Source organism: Zosterops lateralis (assembly GCF_965231275.1).
Source record: "Zosterops lateralis genome assembly, chromosome: Z".
Classification (NCBI taxonomy): Eukaryota; Metazoa; Chordata; class Aves; order Passeriformes; family Zosteropidae; genus Zosterops; species Zosterops lateralis.
Window position 1 is genome coordinate 77,497,601 of NC_139800.1, and position 15,477 is coordinate 77,513,077.

Below are 15,477 nucleotides of genomic sequence, written 5' to 3' on the forward strand. Positions count from 1 at the left end.
CCATGACCGAGGAGCCGTACGAGAAGTTCCTGACCCCCGAGGAGCCCTGCCCGCTGCTCTCGCACCACCACCCGCCGCGGGGCGGCAGCTTGAGCCTGAGCGAGGAGGGCTGCCTGGACGTCAGCGATTTCGGCTGCCAGCTCTCCTCCTGCCACCGCACCGACCCTCTGCACCGCTTCCACTCCAACAGGTCGGCTCGGCGGGTCGGGTGGTGCTGAGGGGGCCGGGGCTGCCCCTCTGGCAGGGCCGCGCATCCCTGCCCTGCTCCTGGGCCGGGCAAGGCCGGGCTGAGGGTGCCCCGCATGTTTGTCCGCCGCTCTCCCGGCTGGGATAATCTTCCCTTTGCCTTGGTCTGGGTTCGCCTCGTCACCTTACACTTGACACTGTGAGCTGGGTCGGTTTTTTAAGATGTGTTTTTCGCGGAGTGGCAGAATGGTTTAGTTTGGAAGGGACCCTAAAGGTCATCTGATTCCATCTCCCCTGCCCCGAGCAGGGAGAGCTTCCACTGGGATCGTGTTGCTCCTAGCCTCATTCTGAGTTTGTTTTTCTTTGAGGTTTTGAATTTTTGAGGGCTGTAGGCGCCCTAAAAATGGTGTGTTTGTAAGACTTAAAGGCAGGCCTTGCATGGACACGAGGCAGACCTTTAGAGATTCAGGATGAGTTAGGGCGGCTTGCTGACTGTGCTGACTCCTGCAGAAACATGTCCACCCCATGCTGCTAATTAAGGGCAAATTACTCTGCCTGTAATTTGTAAGAAAAGGTCTATTCTAGAAGTGAAAATACAGCTCTGCAAAGAAATTCCCGTGAATTTATATGAAGTCATGGGAATTGCACTTTAAAAGTATCATTCACAAGGGCAGACTCTTAATTGTACATTCTTAGTTGATTCATCATGAAGAGCCTTGATCAAACATGATACACTTTCATAATATAGTTTTTAAGTCATAAGAAATGAGCAGTAAGATATATTCTTAGAATATCTGTAAATAAATGTATGATAGTCACCAAGTTTGCATTTATTTAATTTTGTACGTTTCTCTTTGTGTTGCTTTCCCAAGTATGTTTCTCAGGTTTGCAAGCCCAGGTCTGTAGCCCAGGCATCTCAAAGTTTGACTTCTCTGGAAAAGGACATGCCCTGTCTTGCACTGATTAAGCCATTGCAGATGTGCAGCTCAACCCGTGCTGTTCATATAAGGCTTTCTATTTTTTTAAAGTCAGGAGTAATTTTAATGTTGTTCCCCTTTGTTGTTAATCCAGTTCACCCCAGGGGGCACAGCAGCCCCCCAGCTGTGAGAAGGCAACACTGACTGCCTGGACCACCTGGAGTATCTGTGTAGTTTGTTGGTGCTAGATCCACTGTACCTCACCCTTTGTTTTGATATGCCTGGAAACTTTGTCCACTCTATCTTTCCTTTCATTATTATTTCATGGATTCTGAAACTGTATTCATGTTGAGTAACGTGGCTGTGCCACCACAGTCTTCTTCTGCTCATTACCAATGGATTGCCCTGCCCACAGGAGTCTAAACCAATAAAGGACTGCACATCTGTGAGGGATGCAGAAAGGGAGGCAGGGTAAGAGCTCCTGAATCTGTTACAAGGAAAGTTTTGAAGATGTCTTTAACATTGGTTGAATTCACACCTGGCCAAGTGTATGTGGGAGTGAATCTGTCACAAACATATTTAGCCAGCCTGGTGTGCAGCTTAATGAGATTGAGGGCCAGCCTTTCTGTTGATAGGATTTCTCAGTTGGACAGAAGAGTGTTTTTCTAGTTAGCCAGGCTGAAGTGGACAGGCTGATGGAACGGGAGTTGATTGTGTGGGTTTGCGTGGTGCATTTTAGAAGCCTTTTTCAAATTGTTTTGGCCATATTGCAGTGCTGTGCTGACTCATATTTGTCTCGACCTACTTTTCTCCAATATGTAAAATAAGACCAGATATGGAGACTGACTTCATGAGCTTGTTATATTCTAGTTTACTCTCGTTAGAGTAAAAAAATCTGTTCTGTGAAAATTGAGTTCTCAATAACTTTCCTTTGGCAACAACTTCAACTAGCTTTGTAATGAAATAATGAGATGAAAAAAGTGTTTAGTTTTGGCATGGTATCATTTTCACACAGGTCACTCCCCCATCCTGCACTGTCTCATTCCAATAGCATGTCCAATGTTTTTGACATTCAGGATTGAGAATAATAGATCCATAATGTGTTTCCTTACTGAGCCTTAATTTTGTGGAGGACCATCAGGGTGAAATTTCTTTTTGACTTCTATTTGTTCTGAAGTCAAATTGATTAATTACTTAGTTCTGTTTATTACAATTTATATGGAAGTTTAAATATCCTAATATATAAAAAATTTTATTTTTAGATCAGTGTGTTTTAATAACCCAACCAGCAGCAAAAAAAAAAAAAAAAAAAAGGGGCAATTTCCATACTATAGCAGTCATTGCTCTGGGATAGAAACTCATAATATAGCAGAATAAAGGTGTAATTATACTAACTGTTTATAGATTTTTGCCTTGATGTTTGTAACATGGTTCTCTTTGGTGTTGTTTATGTACCTTTAAAAATATTTTAAAATTCTTCAAGAATACTTCAATTTACATAATTACGACTTATTTCAATAAAATCAGTGTCTAGTATCGCTGACTAGCAAAGCGGAGACAGTTTTACAAGACTTAAAGGAATTTCTTAGCACACATGATGCCGAGGTTTGCTGCTCTCTAATTGTGCTGTCCTGTTTTGCAGGTGGAACTTGACATCTTGTGGGACGAGCGTGGCCAGCTCGGAGTGCAGCGAGGAGCTGTTCTCCTCGGTGTCAGTGGGGGATCAGGATGATTGTTACTCTCTGCTGGATGACCAGGAGTTCACCTCTTTTGATCTGTTCCCCGAGGGCAGCGTCTGCAGCGATGTCTCCTCTTCTATCAGCACCTACTGGGATTGGTCAGACAGCGAGTTTGAGTGGCAGGTAAACTGGTTCTGCTGGAAGTGTAAAATTTTGTGGAGACTATTCCATGCTGGATTTAGCTGTAGTTGAAAAGTAATAGAATAGAATATCCTGATTTGGAAGGGACCCACGAGGACCACCGAAGTCCAGCTCCTGGCCCTGCACAGGACAAGCCCAGGGATTACACCCTGTGTCTGAGAGCATTGCCCAAACATTCCTTGAACTCTTGTCAGGCTTGGTGCTGTGACCACTGCCTTGGGGGGCCTGTTCAGTTCCTGACCAGCATGTGGGGGAAGAACCTTTTCCTGATACCTAACCTTAACTTCCCCTTACCTAGCATATCCTGCTGTTCCCTTGTGTCCTGTACCTGGTCACTAGAGAGGAGAGATCAGTGCCCCCTCCTCCTCTTCTTGAGGAAGCTGTAGACAGCTGTGGTCTCCTCTCAGTCTCCTCTTCTGAACAAACCAAGTGACCTCAGCACTTGTTTCTTTGTAACTACTGAACATAGGAGAACATATCTGAATCTTCAATGATAAAAAAAATGTTGTGTTTCATTTTATTCCAACCTCCTTAATCAGGAGGAGAGACTGAAGGTCAGCTCTCCAAAGAAAGACATTTATGCATTATGGTCATTTGATTTTAGGGTCCAGTGAATGTTTCTTAAAGCCATGAGCTTAGAGTCTTTGAACTGAGGATCTGCCCTGCTAATGAAATCTGGTTATAGATATCTGGTCCTACTGAAGCTTTGTAGGTAAAGTGTACCAACTCTTGCCATAGATTATTTCTGTCCTATTTTTTTTCTCTGCCAGTGAGAGTACAGAGCTCATTTTGTCTCACTGAATGGGAAGGTGAATCATGTCCTTTTCCCTAGTCTGTGCAGTCCTTTTTGGGTATTTCTTGTTTGTGATAGTCTTCACTGTTCAGCAGTTTTTCAAATGTTATATGCATTTTTGATGTATTATAGACTTAAATTGACTTTTTATATTAAAGACTTAAATCAACTATGAATGTACATATAACTTTGAAATAGGCAACACAGGGCTTCAGAATTTATTGGGGAATACTTTAAAATTTTGTTGTAAAGCTTAGTCGGAGCATGTAGAGAGTCTTCGAAGGACAGTACAAGAACTGGAAACTGATTTCAAGGAAGTTCAAATCCTGTTCCAGAAGGTGCAAGTGAACTTGAGATGTGTACTGAGATCAGCTTTGAATTTCTGACTGGTTTAGTCCAGCTGTTGGTGTCAATGTAGTTACATCACTGAAGTTACAAGTGTGTGTGTGTATAGCGCAGCCTGTAGGAACAGCTCAGGCTATTGGATCCCAGAGATTAAGAGCTTCACTGAGTTATGAAATTTCAATTGACTGATAAACTTGGCAATTGTTTTGAAAAGAAACCGTTTCCTATGCCTTAGCTAGCTGACAGTATGTTTGATTGGTAACTAGCTTTTTTATTACTCTTTGTTTTTTAAAACAAGCTGGTCTTAAGAGACTTACTTGATTGGATTTGTGGGATTTTGGAAAGACTTTTTTGTAGCTCTTCGTGGTGTTATCTGGCAGAATCTGAGCACAAGTAATCCAACTGTCCCACTTTAATTGGAAGTACAGAAATCATGGATCAGTTGTACAAATGAAGCTAGCTAAAGTTCTCAGTTGCTTCCAGTCAAATGACAGTGATGTTAATTGAATTGTCTAATTATGGAGATTGTTAGGAATTACAGACCTACTCTAAAATTACCTTCCTTAATCTAGATTTATGCTCCAAAATGGGAGGTTTAGATTTAGATTTGGATTGTAGTGGACAATTTCCACTGATGGAGAAGGGAAGTAGTTGAAATGCGACTCCAGTCTCCTGTTTTCTTAAACACAATCTTTTTAAAAAGAGGATTGATAAGTACAGAATAGTGTGGATTTAGTTTGAGGCACATGTTTTTTATGGGAAGATTTAAGGGAGTATTGCAGGTTTATGAGTAATTAGAAAGAGTTTGTTAAAGTACAGAGATAATCAATTTGCTAATTTGATGGTATGTTTTGAATTGTTAATAGTGTTAGAATGATTTACTCTCTGCCTACTCTATTCTAAAGCTTTGTTCTTCCCTTTGCATGTTACAAGTTGCCTGGCAGCGACATTACAAGTGGGAGTGATGTGCTTTCTGATGTTATACCGAGTATTCCAAGCTCTCCCTGTCTGCTTCCCAAAAAGAAAAACAAGCATAGGAATCTTGATGAACTTCCATGGAGCGCAATGACAAATGATGAACAGGTGACTTTTTTCCTATGTGAGAACTGCAATGTACAGAAGAGCTTCCAATTAAAAGACACAACTTAAAGGCCATCCTGTTTGCTGTAGGTGTAAATGCAGACCTGTGCAGTACTGTTTGATTCTGAAAACTAAACCTTGTCCTTTGCATCTGTAGGAATCAGTTTAATGCCTACTCAGGTATTCGCCATAAGTTTTCAAGGATATTTAAGGCTATAACCATGATATTTGTGCATGTTTTATTCTGTCAGTTCTTTCTTTTTCCTGTCTCTCATTTAGAATCAATAATGCTTGAAAATGACCTACTTTTTTTTGGGTCCTAGGTTGAATATATTGAGTATTTGAGTCGCAAAGTCAGTACTGAGATGGGCCTTCGAGAGCAACTTGATATCATTAAAATTATTGATCCTACTGCTCAGATCTCACCTACAGATAGTGAATTCATTATTGAATTGAACTGTCTCACAGATGAAAAACTGAAACAGGTGAGTTAAGGTTTGCACATTTGACTTTAGACTTCCAGCATCTGATTACATCCTGCAAAATCTTGTTGGACTTGTGATCAATTTTTATGCAAAATCATTAGATGTAGAGAGAGAGACACTAGAGCCACCACTGTCAGTGGTGGAAAATAGAGTTCAGAAGCATTTTGTATGTATTAAACCTTTCCATAAAAGACTGGTTATATATTCTCACTGTGTGTTAAGCCAGATTTGGTGAGTTGTAATGAGTTATGTTGTGGACCTGGTGCTGCTTATAGCACTTCCACTTCATGACCATTAGTTAGCTGAGAGGCTTCATTTGCTCACTGAAAGTAAACTAACATTTAAAACTCCAAAAGATTGGAATTCATTGGGAAAGACCATAAATTTAATGTAGAAAGGGATAGAGAATAATGCGTTTTAAAGATGTTACAAGATGCAGATTATAACCAAGAAGGGTACCTGGCCGATAGGGTAGATACATCCTACTGTCTTCTCAGTCACTGAATTATTGAGATGTGTTGTTCGGAAGGGATGCAGTGTCCAAACAAGCTGAACTCAGTGTTGGACTGATAATGATGAAGGTAAAGTTGAAAATGGAGAACATTCACTGCTTTTATGGGCTTAGTCTGTTTCATATTTCAAGCATTTTGTGTCATCTTAAAGTAAAAAAGTGCTTCTTTATTTACACACACTTTTGTTTTGAGTGTACCTAGCAAAATAAAGGAGTTTGATTTATTAGGTGAACAACTAAGTTCAGTTATACTTTTCTGATATTCCTGTTTGGTGTTAAAAGAATAACATATTGTTACATAGTCACAAACCTGACAGGCAGAAGAGACAAGAACCCCTCAGCCCTTGCTACTTATTTTTCTTCCTTCCAGAGTGAAATGGCACAAATGTTGACTTAGTTAAGTTCTCTGGGTGACTCCAGATGGCTTGGGATTTAAGCAGCCGTAGGAATGTGTTTTAAAAGCCTAACTGAACCAACCCAATAACTTCGTCATTATTAACAGGCAGATTATATTTTTTTTTCCATGTAAAGGAGTATCTCAGTGCAGCATTTATCAATCTATAATAATTTTGCTGCCCTCTGTTCTAAAGGTGAGAAACTATATCAAGGAGCACGGGCCTCGGCAGCGATCTGCGAGGGAGAACTGGAAGAGGAGCAGCTACAGCTGTGCGAGTACCAGCGGCGTGAGTGGTGCCAGTGCCAGCAGCAGCAGTGCCAGCATGGTCAGCTCAGCAAGCAGCAGTGGCTCCAGCGTTGCCAACTCCACTTCAAACTCCAGTGCCAACATGAGTCGAGCGCACAGCGACAGCAATTTGTCCACGAGTGCTGCAGAAAGGATCCGGGATTCAAAAGTAAAGTTTCTAATTATGTGTATCTTTGTTAAAGTGAGCTGTCTTAACTCCTGAAGCTTGCTCATGGAATCCCACCTGAGATGTTTGTCCTGGAGGAACAGGGTAACTGAGTTATCTAAACCACTGATGATAAGGATTTTAAACTTGTGCTCTTCCCATCTAACCGAAAGCCTGATGTTTGTATGTAGTAGATATTCTAATTCCTTTTGCTTAGGATAAGTTGAGTAGGCTTGAATAAGGGCTTATGCATCTAACTTAAAAAAAAAAAATGTTTAAGAATGGTCACGCTAATCTAGGCATAATTTTTGGACAGTAGAGACACCCTTGATTTTTTTTTTTTTTTTTCTCACTTAGAAATTTTATCAGGCTTTTTGAACCTTCTTTATTTTTTGAGCATGCCTCATGAGATTCCTTGGTGAGAAGGGACCATCTGAAGTATATTTCATTTAAAGTAGTACTGTGACACTCCTGTCCCCATAATTTTAATTTTAAGTGTGAAGAAGAGGAGCAGTTCTTTCTTGCTCTTCAGCATCTTGGGTTTGTTAATTTAAGACTGTAACATTTCTCCAGCAATATAGATTCCTCCAATCAAAGACTTAACTATGCAACATCACAGGATAATGTTGTGCCTCATAATTCAGTTGTGGTAAATGGTCATGATATTTTAATATTTGGATGATTTTGGATGAATGTTTACACCACCTCTGAGAATTCACATTTATTTTCTTTCAGAGCAGATGCTATTTTAGAAGTTAATTTATATTTACCAGCTTTAGAGGTGTTTCTTCTAATTTACAGAACAAAATCTTACGTTTTGTCTCTTGTGTATTTTGGCAGAAACGTTCCAAGCAACGGAAACTCCAGCAAAAGGCCATACGGAAGAGACAACTGAAAGAGCAAAGACAAGCTCGTAAGGAAAGACTGAGTGGATTATTTCTTAATGAAGAAGTGCTGTCTTTAAAAGTGACTGAGGAGGACCATGAAGGAGATGTGGATGTTTTAATGTGACAGGGGTGAATTTATCAGTGTTCTTTCTAAGCCTTAAATGTATTATCCTTATTGTTTACATATATTTCTTGACCAAATTTTGCTTAGTATTCACAATACAGCCCAGATGTTTTCTCAAGTGTAATTTTGCTAAGAAGGTCTAAGTATTGAGTAACTTCAGCTTTTTGAGACTAATTTTGCAACAAAGAATTCGGAAACTTACCTGTTTTCTGAAAAGCTGCTGAATAGATACAATTTTGAGGAAAGTTGAAGTTAGCTAACATGCTAACTTACTTGCATGTAAGTCTAGGGGTGCTTTTGGATGAGACAAAGCATGCATTACTATACTTCAGCTTTTTTAGTTTTTTTCCAACTTAGAGTTATTATTACCTTTGACTTTTTCTGTCTTCCTTTCCCATTATTAGGAAGATTGTTTAGCATGAGGAAAAATCCTTTGCTTTACGGGGCTTTCATCAGCCTTGCTCTTGATTTGTACAAAATCAAATTATTGTTTATACTTTTCTACAAGTTGTGATTTAACTCAAACTACACAGAAAACAAGAAGTAGGACATCTAATGCAGAGAGTCTGTAATACAAACACTGCCAAAAATAGTTCTTAGGAATCAACTAAAATTCAAAAAAAACCCTCAAAATAATTGCAGACTTAGTCTTCAGGAGGTTATTTTGCTGCTCAGTATCTTATGATTGTTACTAATGGTTCACCAGTACATGTCTAATATTTCTGTGAAAAAACTCCAATAAAAACACATTCATGCATTGAAAATACACTAATCTGCAATTAAGTTGTCTAGAACACTACTTAAAATACTCTAAAAACTCTACTGGAAACCGAAGTGCAAACAAACGGCACACAACATATTCAGATATACTTCTGGGGAAGTGGTTTTCTTCCCAAAAGCATATCTAAATAGATTCATATTGTTGTCAGGAGAACTTAATTAATGCATCTGTACTTTTTAAATTGTATGTTTAGCTGAGGTTGTCTTCTGTGTGGGTCGTTACACCATGACATGTATCAGAATTCTCCTTTTGTTTTCTATCAGCTTTTGAAATTTCTCATGATAAGAAAATTATGTGAAATTGTGGCTTTCAGGTAGGGAAGTAGTAGTAGTTTCAACCTTTTTCTTAATTCTGACAATCTTTAAGCTGATTTTAGTCTTTATCTTGGAACTACCTTTACAGAACTCTTTCCTCCTATGGCTGAGATAAAAATGATAGTTCTGAATTTTAATATGAAATTTAAAAGTTTATAAAAGTATTTTTGAGTTCTGAGTTTAGGAAATAATTTTTAATTATGTTGATGCTTCATTACTTTAATTTTGCTCGTGAATTAAGGAGTTTGACAGTTTAGTGTGGCCACAGGTGTCTGTAATTGCAGGATATAACCCAATCCTGCAAAATGCATGATCAGCTTTAGGACTACTGACAATGATGTTCCATGTCCTGCACAGACTTATTAGCCCTGACAGCTGAAGTATTTTTCTTTCAGAAGTGGCGTTCCTTTTATCCTCAAAATAAGCTGACCAGTAAATTACCTGAACAATGGCCTCTTGAAATGGTTTTGATAAGAAATAAATGAGGTCCATAGTCAAATAAATATGTTTGAACTTAGTGCTGCTCTACAGCAGATCCCCAGGCTTGGCCACTGACTGACTAAAAGCCAGGTAATGTCATTTTAAGCTCATGTTAGCTATCCCATATGACCAGTTATTTGTCCACTAACCACGAGTGTCTGTGACCTGTCAATCTTCGCTTGTACTGTGCTGTTGCTGGTTGATGCCTCCCTCCTGTATAATGAATACTGAAAACTTCTTAACACTATACACTTTATTGAGAATTTAGATTGGCTTCAAACTGGAGCTTCTTTTAGATATCTTGTATGGAAGATAAAATTTAATTGCTGTCAATTTGGAGAATTTCAGGGTGTGGTTGTTAAACTCTTCCATGGTAATGGAAGAATTCATCATGAAATACTTAACCATGTGTACACTGTCACAGTTCAGTACAACCTTTATTTTCTGCAGTGACTTTGAAATGTAATTGAATTTTTTTCTGAAGAAAAATGCACACTTTGTACTGTAAAGAATTGAAACTATGAAGTGAATTGTAAGAAAGGTGCAATATCTCAGTGTGGTGGAGCATGAAAGTGTGTCACTTTATTCTGTTTCAGCAGTTATTCAGAGTTTAAAATGCCTCAGGGTTTTGTTGAGAGAAGACCCCATCATTTTGATGAGGTACAGTTCATTCTGGTCACCTGTCTAGTAGCTTCCGGAGATCATGAAGTGAGGGAGGATAGTATTTCCATCATAGTGTGAGCATGTAAGTATAAATTATTCTAAGTGATTAGATGGGTCCAGTTGCTCATCTGTTACATTGGACAACAAGGTCCTGGGTGCCAGAATAGAAAGCTGATTGTGCTGTGTTGTCTCCAGCAGGTACTTCAGTCATGTGTTGTGACAGTTAAAATGACAGAAGAGAGTGGATTTCCAGGGATTCCATGCTAATAATTTGTAGCTCTGTGATCTCACAGATCTAAGTTGCTCATAAGAATACAAAGAATACAAAACTGTGAATGTTCTGGTAAGAATGCAGAATAACATCTTGCGTTACCTTGAATGTTCTTTGCCAAAGATACAATGTTGTCTTTTCCTGATCTCAGAGAATCAGGCCTGAAGTAGCTCTGGGATTCAAGAATTCTCCCATACTTCTACACATTTGGGTTTCTTTTCCTATTGCTTTCTCATCCTCTGTAGTTCCAGTGACACACTCATTTTGTAGTGGGGGGAGGTTTCCTGTCAGATTCACGTTTTTCTCTGCAGTATGCTCAGTGCTTACTCAGGAAAACCCCCTCCACGGCAGTTTTAAAAGACATGTAAATGTGGCACTTAGAAACGGTTTAATGCTGAGCTTGGCAGTGTTAGATTTAGGGTTGCAGTTGATGATCTTAAAAGGACTTTTCCAATCTAAACCTATGAATTTCCCATAGTATTAGTCGAATAGTTAGAATGTCAGTGAAATCTGGTCTTGCTGATTTGCCATTTTGGCCATTGTGGCTACAGGTGTAACTGCTGGGTTCTGGTGAAGAAGAGTAACAGACTGCTAAAATAATGCATCTTTAATGTGGTTTTTTTTTCTTAGAAAAATAAATCCCTGCTTTTTATTAATAGAGGAAAAAGTGTCAAGCCTAAAAGCAACACAGAGACACACAGGAAAAAGCTCATAGTTACATGGCTTCTTTGGTACTGAAACTGTGTCTGTAGGAACTTTATACCGACTGCAATGTGAATATAATCGATTTACACTCTGTAATGGTAACAGTTTGCTTCCATGGTAACTTTTTCTCTAAAAAGGCTTAGAAGGAGCACTGAAAGTCTGATTGCAATAGGACTGTAAACAAGAGATAACATTATTTTCTAATGTGATTTAAAATATGACAAAAAAAAGCTGCCTGACAAACTTGGCTGTGTATCTAATATAATTTTTTGTTAAAATACCTATTTTTTTTTTAATCTGGGAAGCTGATAAAAAGATGGTTACAATGTCCTCAGTATGGGGTGCTTACTCAGAGGAGCAGGAAAAGTCTTTCCATGACTTTCCTGGGCTCAAATTTTCGTTCTCATATTGTGGTTTGAAACCTGTGAAGATCATTCTCTGGGGAGAAAACAAATCAACCAACCTGCTTGAACTTACATGCATTTACATCAGAGTGCATATACAATACAGAAAGATAAAAATGGCAATATTTACTGTTCATTTATGCTGAATGGCTTGACGCCATTTCTTCCCTCCTAACACTCCTTCAACTTTGAAATCAGTTGATGCATTGGTCTATAAATATTAATAAACCTGACTGTTTTGGGAGCTTTTAAAGTTCATTCATATAAGCCAGATTTTCATGGCAAATGTCATTAGATTTATTGGTTTAATGTTCTTAAGCTTACTGATCTTGCAATTCTTAGGCACAGAAAAGTCAACAGTTGTCCATTTAAGGATTGCAAAGATTAGTTTATTAATCTATCAAGGGCAAATTAAGTAATATTCAAAGTTTGTCTATTTTGACTGTTAACTCTGATAAATCATATTTGCATTCTCTCTCATCTGGCTAACTTTAAAATATTTCCAAATGACAAATTCTTCCGTGTAAAAAAAAATAATTGTAATATTGAAGCCTTGAATATAGTTAATAACCAAAGCAAGGGGAAGGTGGGGAGGTAGATTTTTTTTTTTCTTTTTGTGGGGGGAGAGATGAGGGTATAGATTAGAGTATATGGTATTGCTTAAATTGAGGGTTTTTTCCCCCAGATTCTCTGCTAACTGTATTGCTAAAATGCACTTTTGTATAGAAAACCATTCTCTGTACATTCTGTATCTACTTAACACAATGTTTATAGAGATTTTTCTGAAGTTGTGAAGGATTTACTGAAAACTCTGATGCTGTTGAATTCAAGTTTTCATTGTATTTGAAAATAGTTATGTGCATATTGAAGTACAGGTTGGAATTAAAATTAATGATATAGCAAAAGTTCTTATGAAACAATGTGGTATCTTCTTCAAAGCAGGGGGGTTTGTATGCAGGACCTGCAGAGTCACTCTTTAGGCAGAAAATACAAATAAAGTGGCACATCTTAACTGTTCTTGATGGCAGAAAGCAGACTGGTCCCCCCTCAGCCAAAGGTGTTTGTTAGCCACAAAATCTGACAAGAATTGTTTCATAGGGAACCAGTTAATTGTTGTGAATTGTTGTGAACCCAAGGTCATATACTTAAAACTGTCCTTTGTTTTGATTCCTGTGCCAGAGGTATTTTTTTTATATATATGCTCAGCACCAGCAAGGACATGGCAGTCCTTGAATAGACAAGAGTGAGGACACCTGCCAGCTTCTATAAATTGTGTCCCTGAAAAAAAATTGCCTTCTGCAACACTGAGGTATTGCAAAAGCTCCTTTTTTCCCTTGCAATCCAACAAAAAAAAAAAAAAAAAAAAAAAAAAAAAAAAAAAAAAAAAAAAAAAAAAAAAAAAAAAAAAAAAAAAAAAAAAAAAAAAAAAAATCATCCTGAAAACCTGAGAAGAGGATAGCTGGCATAGGGATGTATTCCTCAGTGTGCAGAAACATTTCCTGCAGCATCTCAGGGATCTAAAACTGCCTTCTTTGTCTTGGCTATAGCTCATCAAACACTTCTGGGAGTTGATTCTAATCAAACACTGACAGAAGTTTAAAACTGACCAAGTGCTGCTATCCCAGTGTCTGTAGATGTCAAGTGACAGAGAAGGACAGGGTGAAAAATGCTGCATATCACAGCAAGTCCTGTTGAACTCTGAGAGATTTTTAATTGCTGTGAACAGAGCTGTGGAAGCTCTTGCTCCTGTGGTGCTATGCCTTCACCTGAGCAGCCTGCTTGTGTGCTTTTTCTGTTTTCACCCGAAGGTGAGTGACAGTGTGGAATGTTTTGCAGCAAAAACCAAACCGAAATGTTTCCAAGGACCTTGACCCATTGAGATGCTCACTTGTTTTAAGGGCTGAGGTTTCCTTGGATGGCACCCAGAAGCTCGGGGAAGCTGGTGCTTACACTTTCCCAGGAACTTTCCTGTCTGTCCTGTTGCAGCAGTTCATTATCAAGGTGCCAGTTGCGCGGCTGAGTCTGAGCTGCTGGCCTGTCACCAGGGTTACATGGTACAACCAATGATGTTATGAATCTCTTATTAGCCATCCTTAAGCATTTCTTCATTTGTCTCTCAAGTGTAGCCAGTTTCACTGCATTGATGGCCAAACACTATTGAGGCACAAGCTGAATGAAGATTTCCACACTAGCAAAACCAATTCATAAACTTGCTTTACTTAATTAAAAGGTGTCATTGGATTGGACTTGCTGTCCTCACCCCACTCTTACTATATGGGCCTGAACTGTACACTTCATTTAAATATTTTCCAGTACAAAACTAGTTACAGTTTGGTTTTCTGAGATCCTTTGTATGTGTTCCTAAAGATCCCGTGCTCTACTGGGTAGAAGCATTTTTTTCACCTTCCAGAACATTCATCCATTGTTTCTCTAGTGCTGAAATCAAATTTAAATTTAAATCCTGTTATAAACGAATCAGCCAGATTGATAATAAAAAATAAAATTTATTTTGCATAATAGCGTTTTCAGAAAAGCCACAATAAAATGGACAACTCCGATCTCAGATCGGAGCCAGGTGAACCTCTATCGCACCAGTCCTCCTCTGTTCACAAATCCCACCACCACCACTGAAGGTGCAGTTTATATGCAGTTTATTTTCCTTGAGGCAGGGTTTTCTTTGTCCACTTTTGCTCAGGTCGCATATTCACGCGTCTTCTTTTGGGACTTGTGTTCTCCTGGACAGCTTTCTGGGCAGAGGTGAGGGATTGATGAGATTTCCCAGAAGCCGATATTGAGATGCTCAGTCCTGACGAGCTTGGGCGTCTTGTCTTAGGTGCATATCAAGTATCAGTCATGTAGGCTGTAACCTGGCTGATCACCCTTGATTGCCCATCTCCGTGGATGCAGCTCTTTTCCTGTTGTAAATTCTGTGGTTCCTCCTCGGAGCCGCCCATCCCCTAACAGATGTAAATCAGCTTTCTCGGTAGCGCTTGTAATTTCTTATTTCTATGTTTCTTAATTCCCAAGCACGATTTATTTTATACAGGCATCACACCTAACAATCCAAATCCACATTTCTGTTATGAAATCTCATTTAATGCTCTTTCCTCCATGCTGCAGTTATTTACACCTGGCAGCATCACTGGCATAAGAACTTATTTCTGATAATGTAGAACACGTGCCTGAAGCTAAAGCATAATAATTCATCATGGCATTAGAGTCTTTCTGATCTTACTTCAGTGGAAGCAGCTGCAATATTGGTACAAAGTTTCTCGAAGAAAGAGGATTTATTGCAGTAGCTGATTCCCACGACGAGTCCCTCGGCCCGTCTGTTGTCACCAGGGGGAGCACTGTGGTCATTTACTGGATTTTAAACTACACCTGACAACGTTGCTTTGCTATAAACGCTTGCCTTTATTCTGTTACGTCCTGTTAAAAGATGTTAGGGAGATTTGCTTCTTCTCTTACGCTATTTTTGAAGTAGGAATGTTGCTGTTAAGGGTCAGTTTTGCAATAATTTCCAATGACTTAAGGGAAAAGTTAGCTTTTTCTGTTCATGGTGGTTGCTAATTCTTGCCTGATCCTGCTTATTGCAACTGAAAGGTAGAAGCACACTCCTGTTTAGTGTTATGTATGTACTGTGTTGCTGTTTAAATTTCCTGATTTCTGTTTTGAATTCAGACTTCTTCACTAGGGGCTGAGAACTTTGCAGATGAAAATATTAGGTGATGATAGAAAACAAGCAGCCAGCTTGTAATGTGCCGAATCTCATAATGTACATAGCTGTCTGTCCCTGGGAGACA

At 39.0% G+C, this 15,477-nt stretch overlaps 1 protein-coding gene across 1 annotated transcript; it reads left to right on the forward strand.

The window, feature by feature from the left end:
- Nucleotides 1-2: 2 nt before the first annotated feature.
- Nucleotides 3-12,841, forward strand: LOC310922469 (protein FAM199X; the record flags this gene model as incomplete). Its single annotated transcript, XM_083883050.1, has 6 exons — nt 3-190; nt 2,746-2,965; nt 5,055-5,204; nt 5,525-5,686; nt 6,788-7,048; nt 7,886-12,841. 6 exons carry the CDS (start codon nt 3-5, stop codon nt 8,054-8,056), a joined length of 1,152 nt encoding a protein of 383 aa, XP_083739176.1. The 3' UTR covers nt 8,057-12,841.
- Nucleotides 12,842-15,477: the final 2,636 nt, after the last annotated feature.